This window comes from Mesoplodon densirostris, chromosome 1, assembly GCF_025265405.1.
Source record: "Mesoplodon densirostris isolate mMesDen1 chromosome 1, mMesDen1 primary haplotype, whole genome shotgun sequence".
Taxonomy (NCBI): Eukaryota; Metazoa; Chordata; class Mammalia; order Artiodactyla; family Ziphiidae; genus Mesoplodon; species Mesoplodon densirostris.
The window spans coordinates 230,985,250-231,004,691 of NC_082661.1; the positions used below are offsets into that span (position 1 = coordinate 230,985,250).

Genomic DNA, 19,442 nt, shown 5'->3' on the forward strand with positions numbered 1-19,442 from the left:
CTCATGGGCTCTAGAGCACAGGCTCAGTGGTGCATGGGCTTAGTTGCTCCGCGGCATGTGGGATCTTCCCGGCCCAGGGCTTGAACCTGTGTCCCCTGCACTGGCAGGAGGACTCTTAACCACTGTGCCACCAGGGAAGCCTAGAAACATTTTTGGTTGTCACACTGGGGGCCAAGGGACAGCTACTGGCATCTAATAGGTAGAGACAAGGGATGCTGATTAACATCCTACAACACACAGGACGGCCCCACAGCAAAGACCTATCTGGCCCCAAATGTCAACAGTGCAGAGGTTGAGAAACTCTGTTCTGAAGGTTATGTATGGACTCAGTTAATCCTTAACACAACCCTATGAGGTAGGAACTATAAGTATGGCTACTTCATTAGTATTTTATAGTAACCAATAGTAAGGATATTTTATAAAGTGTGATCATATAGTATTTATAGTAATATTTACATAGTATATGTAAATATATAAGATTTATAAAGATATACAAAAATTGCACAGAGATACTTTAAAATATACCTCAGCAGTGTGTGTGTTTAAATTCAGATGGTAGATTTTACAAAACTGATTCAGAGTTCTTTTTATGACCAACGGCTATACCACTGTGCCATTTGGATTTTAAATTGTTCATCTCACCCGATCCTCGCTCACATGCTTCAGAAGGTGCTCTTTTGTGCCACATCTGCGCTGATTTGCACGTTAGAACAAGGAAGCAGTGTGGCACATCAGAAACTCCAGACCCGGGGTCCAGAGAACCAGATCTAGCTTCAGCGTCTCACTGGCTGTGGCATCTTGGGGCAAAAGCAGCTTAACTTTTCTGGGCAACTGAGATTCACCATCACCAACATGTGGGGCAATCATGTCCCTCAGGTCATGTGTGCTATGGAATCTGCAGTGAGAGTTTCCACCACCCACCACACCACCACCGTGTACTGAGACAGGTACTGACTTTTTTTCACTGTACCCTGATGCATTTACTCTTCTCCAGAGCCTAGGAGGTAGGCACAAGTTGAAGGAAACAGGGGCATGGAAAGGTGGTAACCTGCCTCTGAGGTTACAAGTTCAGGAAGTGGCAGAACAAGGGTTCTCACCCAGGCAGTGTGGCTCCAGAGCCCACCCTCTGGACCAGCATGGGCTGCTCTGGCTGAGTTCAAGGCACCCAGGATGCTCTCATAGGAGCAGTTCCACGTGGCCACAGCTCATCCTCCTCTTGATTCCCAAGAGCTGCTCTGTTCTGCACGCAGCCATGTTCCTCCCTAGTCCCGACTAGTCAGGCAGTTGGTGCTTTTATCAAAGCAAAGAGTGAAATCTCTTTGTGTTTCTTTTTTGAATTACTCTATTTCTTTTAAATAGGTAACTTGTGTACACAATACACGCATTAATCCAATATGAAGTTCAAAGGCGCAGAAGAATATACAGTGACAATTAATTTTCCTTCCTATGCTTGTCTCCCAGCTACCCAGTCCTTTCTACTGAGACCACCACCATGACTAGTTTCTTGCATATCGTTCCAGAAATGCTCTATACAATATATATTCTTTTCTGAAAGCAGATATACAACTTGTGGTATACGAAACGTACTATTTTGCAACCTGATTTTTTTCACTAAACAATATTTTGGAAATCAGTCTGTATAGAGCTCCCTTTATCCTTATTAGTGTCTGAAGAGTATTCTATAATTTATTTCATCAGTTCTGAACAGATAAATATTTAATGTGTGTCTGATATTTAACAAGGCTACAGTGAACATCTTATGCATATATCATTTCTTACATTGCCAGAATATACTTAGGATAAATTCCTAAAAGAGGAATTGGTGAGTCAAAGGCCTTGTGCCTTTTAACATTTTATTGAAATAGCTGAAATGCTCTCCATAGAGGTTATATCAATTTCTACTTCCACCTAAAATGCAGGAGATCAACACTGGGTTTCACTTTTATTTCTATACTCATCAAACAATGTATCATAAAAATGTTTTATCTTTGCCATTTGCAAGAAACTATATCTCATATTTTAAATTTGCATTTCTCTTATTAGGATTAGATTGATATTCTTTTCATGTGTTTCAAGAGCCAACTGTATTTCTTTTATTATTCTTTTCCCTATGAATATTTTGTTCACATTTCTATTCTTTTCATTCTCATTTTTCTAATGAGTTGGTTTCTTTTTCTTATGGAATTAGAGAAGCACTTTATGTGAGAAATAAACCCTTTGTCTATAAGCTGCAAGTATTTTCCCCCAGTTTTTTATTATTTGCCTTTGCAGTAATATTTGATTTGTAAGTAGTATTGATTTCCTCCAATCTTTTCTCTTACAGCTTCTGGGTTTATTTAATACTCAAAAAGTATGAAATACTCCACTTGCAGAATATAAAAATATCCATGTTTTCCTTTAGTACTTCTGTGTTATGTTTCGAAGTTTAGATCATTGAAAGAGCAGAATTTAGTTTGGAGGATCATAAGAGTTTGGATTCAACTTTCTTGTTTTCCAGATGGCTTCGCAGTTGTCACAATAATTTCTATTGAATAACCTATCCCTTCCCCACTGATTTGAAATGCCAACTTGGTTACAGACAAAATTCTCATATTATTTGAATCTATTTCTTGACTTTCTGTTGATCTGACAATCGATAAACAAATACACAGACCGTTTTAATTACTGTAGCTGTGTCATATGCTTTAATGTGTGGCAGAGCTAGCTGTCCTCAGTATTTATCTCTTCCAGAATTTTTCTGGCTGTTCTTTAGGAACTTAGAATCACCAAGTGGTATTTCTGTTGGGCTTGTGTTATATTCATAAAATAACTCAGAGAAAACTGATACCTTCAAGACGTTGAATCTTCCCACCCAGGGACATTGTATACTTTTGTGTTTGGTTCAAGTCTTTACCTGCTCCACTCTTTTGGTGAGCTCCTGTAACATTTTTAAAGTTTTGTTTTTTGGGGTTTTTTTTGCTTTTTTTTTTCATATAGGTCTTCCTTTATTACATTTACTCCTAGAGTCAGGAATATATTCCTATCTGGTTAATGTTATCACTTATAGGTCTTATTTCTAAACAGACACAGTAATAAAAACTGCTAGCTATAGTTTTATATAAAATATCATCCATTTTTGCTTTGGTTATGCACCCAGTTCTTGAAACCTTAGCAAACTCAAGAGTTGAAAACTTCACTAGGACCACAGCCGCATAGCAGACTTGTTTTCAACGCCTTCTTCTAAGAAATATTTTTCTCCTCAAATGTTTTAGCATAAATGTAGAACTTACTAGAGTTTTAGAAATCTTTGCTTCATGTTAGCTTCATCTTCAATTTTGGGAGTATAGAGCCTAGTGGTGTTATATCCATCTTAACAACTCTTACTGAACTGAAACCACAAAACTTACCTCCTAAATTCATTCCAGCTTGAAGACACTTCTGAAGTCTGCAGGCAGGACAATTCTTCCGTCGAATCTTATCAATTATGCAATCATTTCTTCCAGCACATAAATAGTTGTGTTGCCCTGAATAAAATAATAAAGAATAGTTGTTACAATAAAGCCTATTATATTAATATAAAGTACTAATATGTACAATCAGGTAATGAAACATCCTCTATCCTGCCTTGAAATCTCTTCTTCAAAAACGTAGAAGGGAAACATGATTTGCGAATAATATAGCTACAGAAATGGTCAGTTTAACAGAGCTGAGACTTTAGGTTACAGATGATAAGCTTAATGTTTATTTCCAATAGGTTCCCACAGAAGTAAAGCTGCACTCCTCACTGTTTGAATTTCTTGGCATGCACCCTTTCAGGAGATGGTGCACATTTCATTCAGCCATCACCCAGCACCAATCTAAACAAAGGCCCCGCTGCAGGGTTTTTTTTTTTTTTTAATTTATTTTATTGAAGTATAGTTGATTTGCAATGTTGTGTTCATTTCAGTTGTACAGCAAAGTGATTCAGGTATACATACATATACATTCCTTTTCATATTCTTTTCCATGATGGTGTATCCCAGGATATTCAATAGAGTTCCCTGTGCTGTACAGTAGGACCTTGTTGTTTATCCATCCTCTATATAATAGATTGCATCTGCTCACCCCAACCTCCCAACTGCTGTAGCTGTTTAAGCTCCTCTGCCTATCCACATTTACACATGTCATTTCAACCGGAAGACTTGCAAATTACACAACTAGAAATGCAGAATGATTTCATTTTGCAAGCCAAACTGGCACCAAAATAAGTCAGATGCGGAATATGCTTGGGGAGCGGCATCTACTGGCAAAATGCAAAACTGTACCCTAGCTCTATTATTCATTTATGTATTCCAATAAATATAAAATATTTACTGAACCTCCACTAGGGACCAGGCAGTATTAGACACACTGCGGAAACAGCAGTGAATAAGACAGACCAAAGTTCCTGTTCTCGTGACCCTACCATGAGGGGGAGACAGTCAACAGACAAGGTAAGTAGGTAAAACGTACAAGTGCTGGACAGTACTAGACGCTCGGGAGAAAAACGAAGGGAAGGGCACAGGACATGGTGGAGGTGAGGAGGGTGTTGATATCTTAGGAAGAAGGCAGGGGAAGCCTCGCTGGAAGGCGACTTTACAATCAAGCTCTGAAGAAAAGGAAGGCGCTAACTATGTGGACATCTTGGGGAGAAAACAGAGTAGAGCAGAGGGAAAAGCAAGTGAGGGAGGGCAGGGGTGGGGAGGAAACCTGGCACGTTTAAGGAACAGCCAAGGATGAAAGGTGGAAAGAACGAGTGAACAGTGAGAGGAGAGGAGGAGAAAGAGCCAGCGTGCCTCAGATCATGTAAGGCCTCATAGACCATGTTCAAGACTTTGAGTAGATGGGAGACCATGGGCCTAGAGGGCTTTTAGCTGAAAAGCCACTTGATGTGACTTAAGTTTCACAGGAAGGCTCTGGCCACTGTATAGAAAACTGACTGCAGTGGACCGAGGACAGAAGCAGGGGGACTGGGGTAGCAGGCTGTCCCTAGAATCCAGGGGAAGATGACGGTGGGTTGGTGATGAAAAGCGGTCAGGTTCTAGAGGCATTCTGAAGGCAGAGCTGCTAGAATTTGCTGACAGATCTGAGAAAAAGGGGAGCTAAAGAGGCATTAAGATGCTTGGGTGGAACAATTAGAAAAATGGAACTGCTGTAAATTAAAATGAGGAAGACAGTAGGAGCACATGGCTTACGGGGAATTACCCTGGCTCAGTATCGGACATGCTAACTTTGAGACACTTGAGGTGTATCTAAAGGGAAGTGCCTGCGGGTTGGTTAGACACACAGGTCTGGAGTTCGGGAGAGGTCTGTGCTGGAGATGTAATCAGCTTGTGGTCATTATTTTAAGCCGTGAGACTGGATGGGATCACGGAAACTGGAAAGGGAAGAGGTCTGAGGACTGAGTCATGGGGTCATTGAAAACATGCAGAAGAGCAGAGGGTGTCTCACTGATGACTGTAAAACAGGGAACAGGCTCTAGAGCCCTCCCTTCAGCCTAGTACCATCACACTCCCTTCGTTGAGAATTACTAAGTAAATTACAGCAAATACTCAAAAAAAATAATGTGTACTGCCCAATGGTATTAAAATAATTTAATCTATAGCTCATTCTCAGTAACATTATGGTAAATATTAGTAATGATGATCACAATAAAACAACAGTAATAGAACAGGGAAATCTATCAAAGTGAAGAAATGAAACTCCACCATTATAATAATCTAATGACTTCTTAAAAAATGGAAGGCTCTTAGTGAATATAAGTAGGTGTAGGTAATTACACAAAGGCAATCGATACCCACGGTAAAGACTATAACCAATTAATATAACATTTCATGTTGCTGCACAACATCTTAAGAAGTTACCGCTTTAAAAATAAAACTTCAAGGCCCTATTATAGCACTATTTTATTTAAGCCTTACAACAACCTATGACACAGGTAAGGTGATTATTATTGCTATTCTTCACAAGAAGAAACTCATGTTAGAACTGGTAAAGTAACTTCCCCAAAGGGTGGAATTGGAAGCAGAATTCAGTAAGTCTGACAATGTTGCTGGGTCTTAAGGCCAGAGGCTTGTGTAAACATCAATTTGTAATATAATTTACTGGTGGTCCAACAGGATGCTGAAACTGCTTTTTGGAAACAACAAGCAAAGGAACATTCTTTGAATAAGGCATACTCTATCACCCAGTATTTGCACTGGCAACCAGCATTATGTGTCTTCTATCATGGTGTGAAATTAAATACAAAACCAAAGATTTCATCTATAATTCACACTGAATTGAATAAAATTTAACGTCTAAAGAAATAACTAAATGTAACTTTAATTGGTTTCAATTCAACAATTATTTATTGGGAACCTACTATGTGTGCAAGGCCACAAAACATTTGCATCACGGGTTGGGGTGGTCTATGGTTCTTTCCATTTCTGGTAATCTACAATAAAATGTGACAGCCTCTTAGTTGTAGGCATACAAGAATGTATAAGAAATGGTCACTGTCTAATGCACACACTAGAAAACTTTCTTTTCTGGGTGTTCAAAAACAGACTTCTGAAAGCTGGGATTGTTTTATGAGGATTTCTCTTTAGTGAGCACCTTTTAAAAATTCAAGTTACTATAACAGCTGCAAAAAATGTCCTTCTAGGTACAATATATGAAATAGTATACCTGGTTTCTATCAGCCAGAGTGGTTGCAGCCACTGATTCATCTTCCACAAGCAGGATGGAGAGTTTAAGGGACAGCTGTGGGCATGTGTTACTAGTTTTCAGACAATTATCTGTCACTTATATTTTTAATTGTGTAAACATTAAAGACTTGAACTGCACCTACACAAACAGGTAATGTGTGTCCCATCTCTTAATCTATGTTGAAAAACAAACCACCACCAAAAAACCGCAGTGAAAACAAGAGAATGCATTTAGAAGACTTTAAAAACTTTTGATCATGTCCTTTTTTAAATACTGTGCTCTCCTAGTGTAAAAATAGCTAATTCAGAATAAGTCATACCCCAGGCTTTTGAGGGTAAGTAATTTTCTACTATAACATTAATAACTATGTTAATAGGGCAGACAACCAGAATGCTGGGGACCAGACAGTGGAGGCTCTGAATGACAAGCTGGTGATGAGACTCTTGCTTATGGGATGTGAAGTCCAGGGCTGTATTTTAGAAACATTAATCTGAAGGTCATGTCCTAAGTAGGTAGAATGGAAGTAGGGAACACTACTAACAATCTACTTGGAAGTTCTCAGAGACGGCCTCTTTGCAAGTTAATAGTTATATATTAGTCAGAACATATAGCCACCAGAATAATCCTGTGGGTAAAAAAAAAAAAAATATCAGTGGTAAAGGAAACAAAGATTTATTTCTCATTCCACTTATATGTCCATTTGGGGAAGACTACCAGTTCTAGTAGTGGCAGAATAGCTTGAATCAGATAAGCCTCCTACAAAAAACAATTATAAACTGTCCACAAAAGGGGGGAAAATATTTGAAGGCACTGGGGAGAAACCAAAAGAAAGGAGAGGCTGGAGGAAAACTGACTCTTGAAAAAAGAGAACCACCCTAGACATGATTCATGTTTGAAGGGCTCTTTTTCCTGCGGGCCTCAGACTCTTACGCCCTTCAGTGGAGGCTGGATGGAAATCCTGCAACATCTTCAGTCCTACTGGCCTGAGAAGACAGAGAACAGACTGTGGGACTTTTAGGACAGCTAAAAACTGAAGAAGGATAGATATTCTGGAAAGTAGGGGTGGACATATTAACTCCCCTCAAATTTTTGGCTGACCTGTGAACTGAGCATGAGACTCTGAAGAGTGAGACTCCAGGGGTGAAACAATTTAAGGCTTGAAAGACGCTGAGCAGGTATTACAGCTATTACTAATCACAGGGAGACAGAGTTTGAATCCCACTAAATCAGAAGGACTCAATCAATACCTCTGGCTTTCCACTGAAATTGTAGAGGGTCCCTGTCTTTGGAGCAAATACTGTATCCCAGGATTAAGGCATTCACCTTAGGGTTAAAGGCACAACCAAAACAAACCTACCCTAAAAAAGCATACAGCAAAGGCCCCATAAGTTCAAAGTGATTTGTCAGTCATTTAATTGACTATAGAACAAAACTCAATATTCTTCAGAAATATATAACAGAATCTGGAGTCTCCAGGATGTCTAGAATACAATAATAATTACTAGGAAAATGCAAACCAGTCAATAGAAAAAGTCACTAGCAACAGACTCACAAATGACCCAGAGGTTGAAATTACCAGATAAAGATTTTTAAATAGATATGTTAGACTATACAAGAAAATATGAATAAAAGGGTTAAAGAAATGGAGACTCTCAGAAGAGATTTGGAAACGATAAAAAACAAACACAAATGGAAATCAAAGAACTACAAAATAATATCTAAGATATTTTTGGTTGAAATTAACAATATATTGGACACTAACAAAAAAATCAGTGAAATTAAAGAAAGAGATATAAAAACTAAAGCACAAAGAGAAAACATTAAAAGATAAGAGGAGGGCTTCCCTGGTGGCACAGTGGTTGAGAATCTGCCTGCCAATGCAGGGGACACAGGTTCAAGCCCTGGTTTGGGAAGATCCCACATGCCGTGGAGCAGCTAGGCCCGTGAGCCACAATAACTGAGCCTGTGCGTCTGAAGCCTGTGCTCCACAACGAGAGGCCACGATAGTGAGGCCCATGCACTGCGATGAAGAGTGGCCCCCGCTTGCCCCAACTAGAGAAAGCCCTCGCACAGAAAAGAAGACCCAACACAGCCATAAATAAATTAAATAAATAAATAAATAAATAAAATTAAAAAAAAAAGATAAAAGGAAAAGGCATCAGGGGCCTATGGGACAACATTAAGTAATTTAACGTATGTGTAGCTGGAGTCCCAGAAGGAGAGAGATAATAGGTCAGAAAAATATATATAAAAATTTCCAAATTTGAGTTAAACAACATCCTACAAATTTAGAAAGCTTAGCAAATGCCCCAAGAGATAAATACAAAGAAAATCACTATGGCACAACACAGTTCAATTGCTGGAAAAAAAATATAAAGATTCTTAAAAGCATCCAGAACACCAATGACAAAATTATATCGCATTAAGGGGAACAAGGATGAGAGTAATAAGTGAGGCCAGAAGACAAAATATAATATATTTAAACTCAGAATAACCAATGGAAACATTTCTCAAAGTGAAGGTAAAATAAAGACATTTTTGGATAAACTAAAGCTAAAAGAATTTGTTGCTAGTAGAATCACATTATAAGAAATAAAAAAGGAAGTCCTTTATGCTGAAGGAAAATGATACCAGAGAGAAATATGGATGTACATGAAAGAAAAGAACTAGAAATGATGAACAGAGAGTAAAATTTTAAAGAAAGTTTCTTTCTTTTCTTAAATTCTTCAAAAGTCAAATTACTATTTAAAGCAAAATAAAAAATGTATTATGGGATTTATAAAAAAATAAAATGTATATAAGTAAAATACCTAAAAACATAGCACAAAGGATAGGAAGAGATATAAATGGAATTTTACTGCTATAAATTTCTTACATTACACTTGAAATGGTATAAATTATTCAGGGTAGACTATGGTAAGTTAAGAGTACATTCTGGGCCTCCCTGGTGGCGCAGTGGTTAAGAGTCCGCCTGCTGATGCAGGGGATACGGGTTCGTGCCCCGGTCTGGGAGGATCCCATATGCCGCGGAGCGGCTGGGCCCGTGAGCCATGGCCGCTGGGCCTGCGCATCCAGAGCCTGTGCTCCGCAACGGGAGAGGCCACAACAGTGAGAGGCCCGCATACCGCAAAAAGAAAAAAAAAAAAAAAAAAAAAGAGTACATTCTGTAAACCCTCAAGCAATGGTTCTCAAAGTATGGTCCCTTGCCGAGCAGCATCAGCATCACCTAAGAATTTAACAGAAATTTAAATCCACAGGCTTAATTCTAGACCTACTATCAGAAACTTTGGAGCAGGGCCTAGAAATCTGTGTTTTATATAACCCTTCAGGTGATTCTGTTGTACAATAATGTTTGAGAAATACTACCATGAAGCAACCACTAGAATAATAACACTAAGTGTAGCTCAAGGGACAATAAAGATATAAAATAGCATAGTAAAAAAATATTCAACCTAGAAAGGAGAGAAAAGGGAAAATGGGGGAACAAATACAAGAGGAAACAAAAAGAAAACAAACATCAAGATAAGAGATAAAAATTCAAGTACAGCAATATTTACACTAAATATAAATGGTCTAAACACTCCAGTTAAAAGTCAAAGATGGCAGACTGGATTTCAAAAAGGCAAGACCCAAGTGTCTGTTATGATGCATTTTAAATATAAAGGCACAGACAGGGTGGAGGTTAAAGATGGAAAAATATATGCAATAAAAAAATGTAAGCATAAGAAAGATGATGTGGCTACATTAAAGCCAGATAAAGTAGACTTCAAGAGAAAAACTATCACAAAAGATAAAGACTATCACTTCATAATTATTAAATTAGGATATAACAGCCCTAAATATCAGTGCACCTAATAGTAGAGCTTCAAAATTCATTAACTAAAAATTAGTCAGAACTAAGGGGAAAAATGCAAATCCAAAATCATAGTTGGAGACTTAAAAACCCCTCTCTCAGCAACTGATAGAACAATCACTATCTAGAAAATTAGTGAGGATATAGAAGATTTTAACAATATTAGCAAAAACCTTGACCTAATTAACATTTAGGTCACACAACTGCACAATACACATGTTCTTTTCAGGTGCACATGAAATATTCACTGAGACAGACTGTATCCTGAGCTATAATACAAATCTAAAATTCTAAATAAAAGAATTGAAATAATGTACAATATGTTTTCTGACCACAAAGGAACTAAATGAGAAATTAATAACATAATGATACCTAAAAAAGCCCCGTATTTGAAAATTAAGCAACATACTTCAAAAATTTTATGGGTCAGTGAAGAAATCAACAAGGGAAATTACTGAAGGTTTCAAACTGAATGATAATGAAAACTCAACATATCAAAATTTGTTGGATACATCTAAAGCAGTACTTTTAGAATTTTTAGCTTTATCTACTTCAATTAGAAAAGAAGAAAGGTTTAAAATTGATGATCAAAGATTCTACCTTAAGAAGCTAGAAAAAATAAAAACTAAACCCAAAGCAAATGGAAGGAGTGAAATAAGAGTGAATGAAATAAAATGAAAAAGAAAAAAGCAACAGAGAAAAATCAACAAAGCTAAAAGTTGGGTTTTGGTACATATTAATGAGGCAACGGCAGAGAGTCTGGGAATGCCATTCCACGTGTTGTCACCCTGAGCCCCAGTCTGATGGGGCAGCCACCATAGTGAGTATTGTGAGTCTCACGGCAGAGCAGCTATAGAATCTGACTTAGGAAATCTTCCGCTCCAGCCCAGAGTGGGCAACTCATTCTTCATTGTTCAGATATAGTCCAGTGACCCACACCCAACTGCAAGGGAGGATGGAATTGTCATCTTACCTTGTGCCCAGAAGACAAAGAGCTGGAAGTATATGGGGAACCTCCCTGAAGACTACCTCCATGAAGGGGAAATGAGAACACAAAATTCAGCCTCCATAGTACTTCCTCTCAGAAATATTAAAATATTTACATTATTGCTTTTTTAAGGACAAATTAATTTTAATGAATGAAGTTGAGGCCGCTTTCCATAAATAGCTAAATTTTTCAAAACATTATTGAGAAGCTACCAGTACCTAATACATTTTTTTTAAGAAAAAAAAAATCTATGGGCTATTTTAATAAAAAATGTAATCCAGTGACCATTCCACCCTTAAGTCCCCAAACCCACAACCTACTTTCTCAATGTCAGTACACTAATATGCATACATACTCAAGAATCTGTACAAAAAATTAGAAACTAAATAATTTAAAACCTTATTGGGTACATGCAAATATCCCACAATTTTCAAATTGATTGTATTTCCTCATCAAAATATACAGAAAGTTCTGTCTAGTTAGCTGGTAGCAAGCACTGTGATAGATACTCCAAAGAAGAAAATGCACAATTCCACAACATGGAGAGAAATAAAAGCTTAAAATAAATGGGATATGACTTAAAGATTCCAAAATATTCCTTTGAAATAAAACTTTTGTACAAAACGGCTGAGCATCCATCTGTAGGCACTAAGGCACTCCACTAGAAACACTATGGAGAATTAGTCTACAAGCTAATTGAGAAAGTAGAGATATGGTACAAACAGCATCCTGCTTGACACAGAGCTGCTACTATATGTATGAAACTCAGGACTTACATGTTCATACAGAATGCTGTCTACAGACACAAACCTGCAGTAATGAATGTTCACACAAGACCTACTGGCTCCTAAGTAACGGGTTCACTAAAGACCCATACACGCAAATCATTTCTGCCCCATCTCCAGCACCACACCTTTTAGATCCCCGCCTCTACCCACACACCAATTAAGAAAAAGAGCTCTGAGGATTTGCAAAGAAGCAGCAGAAAGGCAGAAACAGCTTCAACCAAGGTCAGAATCCCAGGCAGGATGTTTGTACCTTCTTGGTGTCCTAAAGTACTAAATACTTCTCCCCTGTAAGGTCCGAATCACCCTTCATGTAAGTTGGTTAGGCTGCCTTAAATCAAAACTCTTACAGAGTCATTCAGATGTAAAAGCATCTTGTTCAAGAATGAAAATCTGTCCAGCAGGGCTCAGGGAACTCTAGTCACTCATCCATCTGTGTATACTAGTTCAACGCATCTCCTGCCTGAGGTAGTGGTTGCTTTTTGGAGAAAAGGAAGTCTTTCTAGAAAATAGAAAGCTGCTGAGGTTAAAGTAAACTTGGATGGGGCACCAGGAGGATTAGTTAGTACATGTATAAGATTAATGTACAGAGAAACCACGAGTACTCAGATCAAAAGGGAAATGCCTATAGACTTAAAAAAACCAAAGCCAAAACCAACCAAAGTTGAGCTCAAAAATAAAAAAACAAATCAAAAGTATCATTTTTTCCAACTATGATATTGCTTTTAACTCTCAAATACTTCAGTGTTTAAAGTTAGTTTCATTCTTTAAAAAGTTACGGAACCCAATACAAATTATCTTTTAAAACTGTCAATTACTTTGAAATCAAGAACCAACTTTGTGTTATACTCAGGCTGGTCCCAAATGAGAAAATACAGATTGGGTGACATATGGATCTTGCCTCAAAGCATCAATAATGCTAGAATGGAAAAGGTGGAAACGTGGAAGGCGGTAGGGAGAAGACCGTAAGAAGGGCACGATTTTGTAACCAGATACACCTGGGCTCCAATCCTACCTCAGTCAACAGGGAACTGTGAGATTCTCAGCCAAGTTGCTTAATGGTTCTGAGCCTCAGCTTTCTGATCTATGAAATGGACACAGTAATGCCTACTTTATATAATATATATAAACAAGAAGCACAGAGCCTGGCCTGAGGAACTCAAAAGAAAAAAAAAAGGTGATAGTTATCACCCATCATTCATTTGGTTAGGTCTTAAAAAAAAAAAAGTATGAGAAAATCCAAAGAACAAACACAGTCAACTCTTAAATACAAGTGAGTAAAGATTTTCCTGTGGGAGCAACTATGACTACTGAATTAAGAAGGCTTCTAGATGAAAAGGGTCTACTTGAGACACGACAAATACTACTCAGCTCTGATCTCATCTTCAAGCCTTAACTTTTTCTGAAGGCTGACAAGGATGTGAGAATGGTGAACTATATCCTTAAGGTAAACACAGGACAAAAAGCCAGGATTCTCCGATCTGTTTGCAACTCAGCTAAGAATTCTAGAGCAGTGTCCAAGACTGTAAGAGTCGTGTAAGATGCTGGCAAGTTATAACTCCCCTGCATTATTGTTCCTCATCTCCCCTGTCTGTTTTCTGTTACACCTTAATATCCAAACTCTTAAAAGTCGGTAGGCACACATGTTCAGTGGCAGAAGGAAAGGTGAATCCGGGAGACTGAATTCCATTCTGTCAGATGGGGGTAGCAGATACTTAGGGGCAAGCAGATTGAGGACCAAAGACCCTTGCAAAGAAGCAAAAGAGGTTCTGGGATTAATTGACTGATTTTATTGAAGTAGACTCGATTTACAATGTTGTGTTAGTTTCAGGTGTACAGCAAAGCGATTCATTTATACATACATATATAAAACTATTTTTTTCAGATTCTTTTCCGTTATAGGTTATTACAATATTGGGTATAGTTCCCTGTGCTATACAGTAGGTCCTTGTTGGTTATCTATTTTATAGATAGTCGTGTGTATATGTTAATCCCAAACTCCTAATTTATTCCTCCCCCAACCCCTTTCCCCTTTGGTAACCATAAGTTGGTTTTATGTTTGTGATTTAAAATGAGTTCCCAGACCATGATTTAATTCCATTCAGCAAAGATGTCTAAAGCAAGATATAAAGAGGCAGAATACGGTCCATTCCTTCTAAGACCTTAATGTGCTGAAGGCTGGGGAAATTTAAATGATTAAGAGAAATCACATGGGACTCTTGTGAGTTTAAAGGCGGAAGTGATTATATCTGAATGGGGAGATGCACAAGGCCTGAGGGAGGAAGCATCTGACGTAAGCCTTGAAGAGTGCTGTGGCTTTGAAACATGGAGAGGACAGGCATACAGGCACCCCAAGCCAAGGACGGGCACAGGGAAAGGCAGAGACACAGTTCCATGTGCAGTGAGCAACTGGTCTGGTGGGTGGAAGCCCAGGAAGGCAGGGGTGCAGAGAAGGAGCAAGCAGCTTCTACGCACTCTGGTGACCAGAGGATGTGCAGGGGCTGCCAGTGCCACGTGGGCTCCTGAGCCCTCTCTTCCCTTCTGGTTTCAGACCCACACAGGCCTGTACCTATGGAACGCCCCACCTGCACGCCTGACACTTCAAACCAAGCTTAACATCCCCACCACACACACAGCCTCCTCTATTCCTCGTCCTTAAAGCTACAACCAGGAGTCACAACTAGAAGCCCCTGGTCTTCCCTGATTTACACCCCAACCCCAGACATCCTCTATATCAACTGATCACAAGATCCTGATGATCTTTCCCAAAGTTTCTCTTGAATCCTCTCCATGGTCACCAGTACCTTCTCCCCTTATTTCAGGCTCTCTAGGTTAAACTTCTAAATTTGGAAGTTTGAACTCTTGCTTACTATTCGTATGACCTCAGACAAGTGACTCAACCTTTCTGTCCATCAGTTTTCTCCTTTGTTAAATGGGAATTACCCAGATGCCTATCGTGAGTGCCTATCATGAATTACCTCATGAGTTCCCCCTGGAGATTAATACATCACACACGGCGCTGGAACAGTCGCTGGCCTCCAGTAAGGATCCAATGAATGGTAGTTGTTATCACTGTAGTATTGCCACTGTCACATGTGACTGCTGTTATCACACATTACTGCATATTATCTTATCTCAATGGACTTGTAATGAGTCTACCTGCCTCGACTATTTCCCCATTTCTAAATCAAAGGAGTCTTAAACTTCAAAAGCTTTCTAAAAAAATTAACTCTCACACAGACCTCAACTTGTGAAAACAGGAAAAGAAGAGCTACTCTGGTTGAAACAAATGTAAGAGAGCTTCCCGGGGCTGCCCTCCACTTTGTACCCGTCAGTGGTCCAGGAGGTACCCACTGGACCCCTAGGGCTCCTCTGAGCCCCCATCTTCCATACAGCCTGCACAGTGATCCTTCTGAATCATAAATCTGATTAGCGCATGCTTCTGATGAGAGGCCTTCTAGGGCCCTTCACTACTTCAACTCTCAAGTTCAAACTCTTACCCACCTTATTCAAAGTGACACCGGGCCTCTGGACACAAGGAGGGGAGATGGGAAGGTGGGCAGAGCTCAGTGATGCTCTTAGCAAAACTTACTGCCATTTCGGGAAAAGTAAGCAAAGCTTGGATCAGAGGCATTTGATACAGTAGCATTGGATCGTTACTTTCACTGGTGATTTTACTCTTGGTGTTTTATTATTACTATTGGGATGAAAGACACTATATTTTGAGGCATATCTTAACAAATGGAAAAACTCAGAAGATGGGTCGCTCTGTGTATCTGTATCCCTGTTCACATGTACAGACATGTAGGTTGGTCCTGAATCACGAACACCATCTTTAGAGACATCCTAAGGCTGCAGACGGGTCGTGCAGCCTGCAGGCAGGCCCCTGCCTGGCTGACCCACGTGGGTGTTCAGCCCTACTTTAGGGCAGCACCTGTGGCACATGTTCCCCCATCAGCTCTTTTCCTGACCTCAGAAAGGAGTCCTATTCCTGCTCTTCTCTGACTCCCCTGATCTCATATCCAGCGCTGTCTGTGGATACGCACACTCTTTCAAGTCCCCAGCAATGTTCTGTGCCTCTAACTACATCACCTGGAAATACTCTATCTCCTTTTCTTCCACGTGGGAGCTAAGGTAAGGATGACTCACAATCCAAGATCGCCCCCTTTTATCAGTAAAATACTCAAGTTCTCAGGTCAGATTAGATATGGAAAGGACCAGGTTCTAGAAGCCCCAAAACCATCATAAACACCTACAAATACCTTTTAGAATCTACAAGACAGAGGCACGGAGAAAGAGGTGGTTGAACTTGATCCTATGAGCAGGCACTTCACCAGGCAGGAAATTTAAGTGATTTTAGACTGAACAGAATGCCCCAAATTCCATGTGTTGAAAAAAGTGACTTCTCATCACACCGAATATTGACATTTGGCCCTACCCAGCACCCCAGATCCCTTCCCATGCCCCCAGAGAAGCTGTGCCTGGGGCCTCAGATCAGGTACCCCAGAGGGGACCACTTCCGTCCCCGCCCCCAGCCTGATGTCTCCTTCCAGGCGGCGGCAGCTGCACGGATGCCACACGTCAGGCCCCTCTCCATCTCCTTTACTCACTGCCTTGACTAGTAAGTCTGAGAAGAAGATCTGACTTGCTTGCCTCAGCACCATTCTCCTCCTCATGGGGGAGGGCTCCCTCAGGGAGCAGGTGCAGCGTCCAGTGGTGGGGGCCTGCCCTGGTCCAGCACTGCCTGTCCTCGTATCTAATTTTTTTTTTTTTTTGTAGGCAGGTTAGAAAGTAATTTTGCTCCATTTATTTATGCTCGTTCAGTCCCCCAAACCTTTCGCACAATGTTATTGGATAAAAACTGCAGGAATATCACACAAATTATAAACTCAAGGTGTGTAAATGTTTTTTTGGGGTTTTTTGGGGGTTTTTTTGTTCTTTTTTGGCAGCGTTGGGTCTTCGCCACTGCACGCGAGCCCCCTCCAGTTGTGGGGAGCGGGGGCCACTCTCCACCGCAGTGCGCGGGCCTCTCACCACGGTGCCCCCCCCCCCCCGCTGCGGAGCACAGGCTCTAGGCACGCAGGCTTCAGTAGTTGTGGCACGCAGGCTCAGTAGTTGTGGCTCGCAGGCTCCAGAGCACAGGCTCAGTAGTTGCGGCACACAGGCCTAGTTGCTCTGCGGCACGTGGGATCCTCCCAGACCAGGGCTCAAACCTGTGTCCCCTGCACTGGCAGGCAGACTCCCACCCACTGCACCACCAGGGAAGCCATGGAGTAGGCCCCTCCCCCTGCCTTTTTTGCTCTTACCATTAAATCATATCCTTCAACTTATTTAACAACAAGAACAAAAACGTTGATACTTTATCTTCCACCCACCACTTTGTTTTATTTCTCCATTTGCTCAGAATCCAGGTGGAGAAAGGACCCCAGAGACAGGTCCTGAGACCCAGACCTCAACAACAGGGACAGATACCCAGTGGGCTTCCAAGTGCAAATCCTGCAACCAGGATCCTATGGTCCCCTCCACCCACCTCCCTGGAATCTTGCTTCAGGATCCCTGACTCCCCAGATCTGCAGCTTCTTAAAAGGCAGGGAACCCAGAGGATGTGGTTGCTGTGGAAATCCAACTCTTAGGGTGCAAATCTCTTGATGACGGTTAAGGCAGATTTTAAACCCTCCTCCATTGTTGTTTTTGTTTCCCTTTTAAAAAACAATCCGTCAATGACATTTCACGAAAGAATCTTATTTTCCTTTAAAACCTTATTTTCATGCTTACTGTGCTACGTGAAATGTAATTTTCTTTTTCACACCTTGAAGCTACAGGAGAATTTAACTCAAAGGGACAGAAACATGAAACAGTTGAATATTCATCACTCTCTGAATGATATATTGCTCAATAATTTGTTATACGCCCAAAGCCTTTGGCCAAACCCGATGGTTTTGTTGTTGCCGTTCCTTAAAACATGGGAACTCGGCATGTTAGCAACAAACTAAACTTTTTAAGAGTCTTTTTCACTTAACTATCCCTGATGGATGCTCTAGAATAACCAGATCTTACGTACAATGTGGTTTCCTTTTTTTCAAAAATCTCATTCAATTTCAGCCTCAGAAAGGCAATTTCATCAAATTCCTTTTAAAATTAACTTCTTGCTTAAATCTCTTTTTCATGTTTAGAGGTCTATTTGTTGTCCTGCTGGAGGATTTTTTTTTTTTTTTTTTAAAGCAGTTGACAACTGCCCAGCAACAGCAGCCTGGGCTTGCAGTCACTATTTCGGGCTACATCACATGGCACTTACATAACCTTGTTTAACTGCTCTTGAACTGGTTTGAACAACCTGGGAAACAGATTAGGGCGGTCCCAGCAAATTCCCGCACTGCAGATTCTGATGGGCGAGTTCCCAACCCCCCTCTCTACATCTTATACTGCTGCCTGGTGAGTGAGAGGGTGTCCAAAAGGACTGGTTACTCATTGCTCGAGCCAGCTAAAACATCTGACAATTAACTGCCTCTGTTCAGTTAAAACCAGTCCCGTCTGCCCATAATAAACCAATGAACAATGATCTCCTGCTGCTGAACTTTATGAGTGAGCCTGGATTAACAGGCTTTAAAATGCCAGAGTGGGAGGGGGGGAAACTCACTTGAGAAGTAGTAAGTGGTGCCTCTGCCATCACCTTTAAACACAGATCTTTTGAAATTATGATTTTGGGATTCTAAGATTTTAATTTAGAAGGCAGATTGGACTTATTTTTTCCCTGTGGTGTTTTAAGAGTTCTTCCCATGTGGGTAAGCACAGAATTCCAGGATAAACATTCTTCTCAGTGTGAAAGGTGTTAGTTTTTAAAAATATATATAACTTCTAATTATCATGAGTTAAATTTTAGGCCTGCTGCATATTTTAGTGAAAGATAATCAAAGAAAATACTATACGGCAAAAGCCAAGTGCTATAAGCTTTTAACCTGGAGAAACATGTATTATGATGTGTAATAAGAAAAGACAAGTTATCGCCATGGAACAAGGGACATTTTTTCAGGAGGCATGACTTACATCCTACACATTGAATAGTAAGAATTTAACCTAGTTGTACTTGAGTATGCAAAAACATCTGTTATCTAGATAAACTAATAAGTTA

General features: G+C 40.0%; 1 protein-coding gene across 1 annotated transcript in view; it reads right to left on the reverse strand.

Moving 5' to 3' along the window:
- The window catches only part of NR3C2 (nuclear receptor subfamily 3 group C member 2), a 368,626-nt gene that overhangs the window by 111,102 nt on the left and 238,082 nt on the right, over positions 1 to 19,442 (reverse strand). Inside the window, exon 4 of the mRNA XM_060095191.1 lies at positions 3,387 to 3,503. Within this exon, the coding sequence (XP_059951174.1) occupies positions 3,387 to 3,503 (117 nt within the window). The remainder of the gene's footprint in view (positions 1 to 3,386; positions 3,504 to 19,442) is intronic.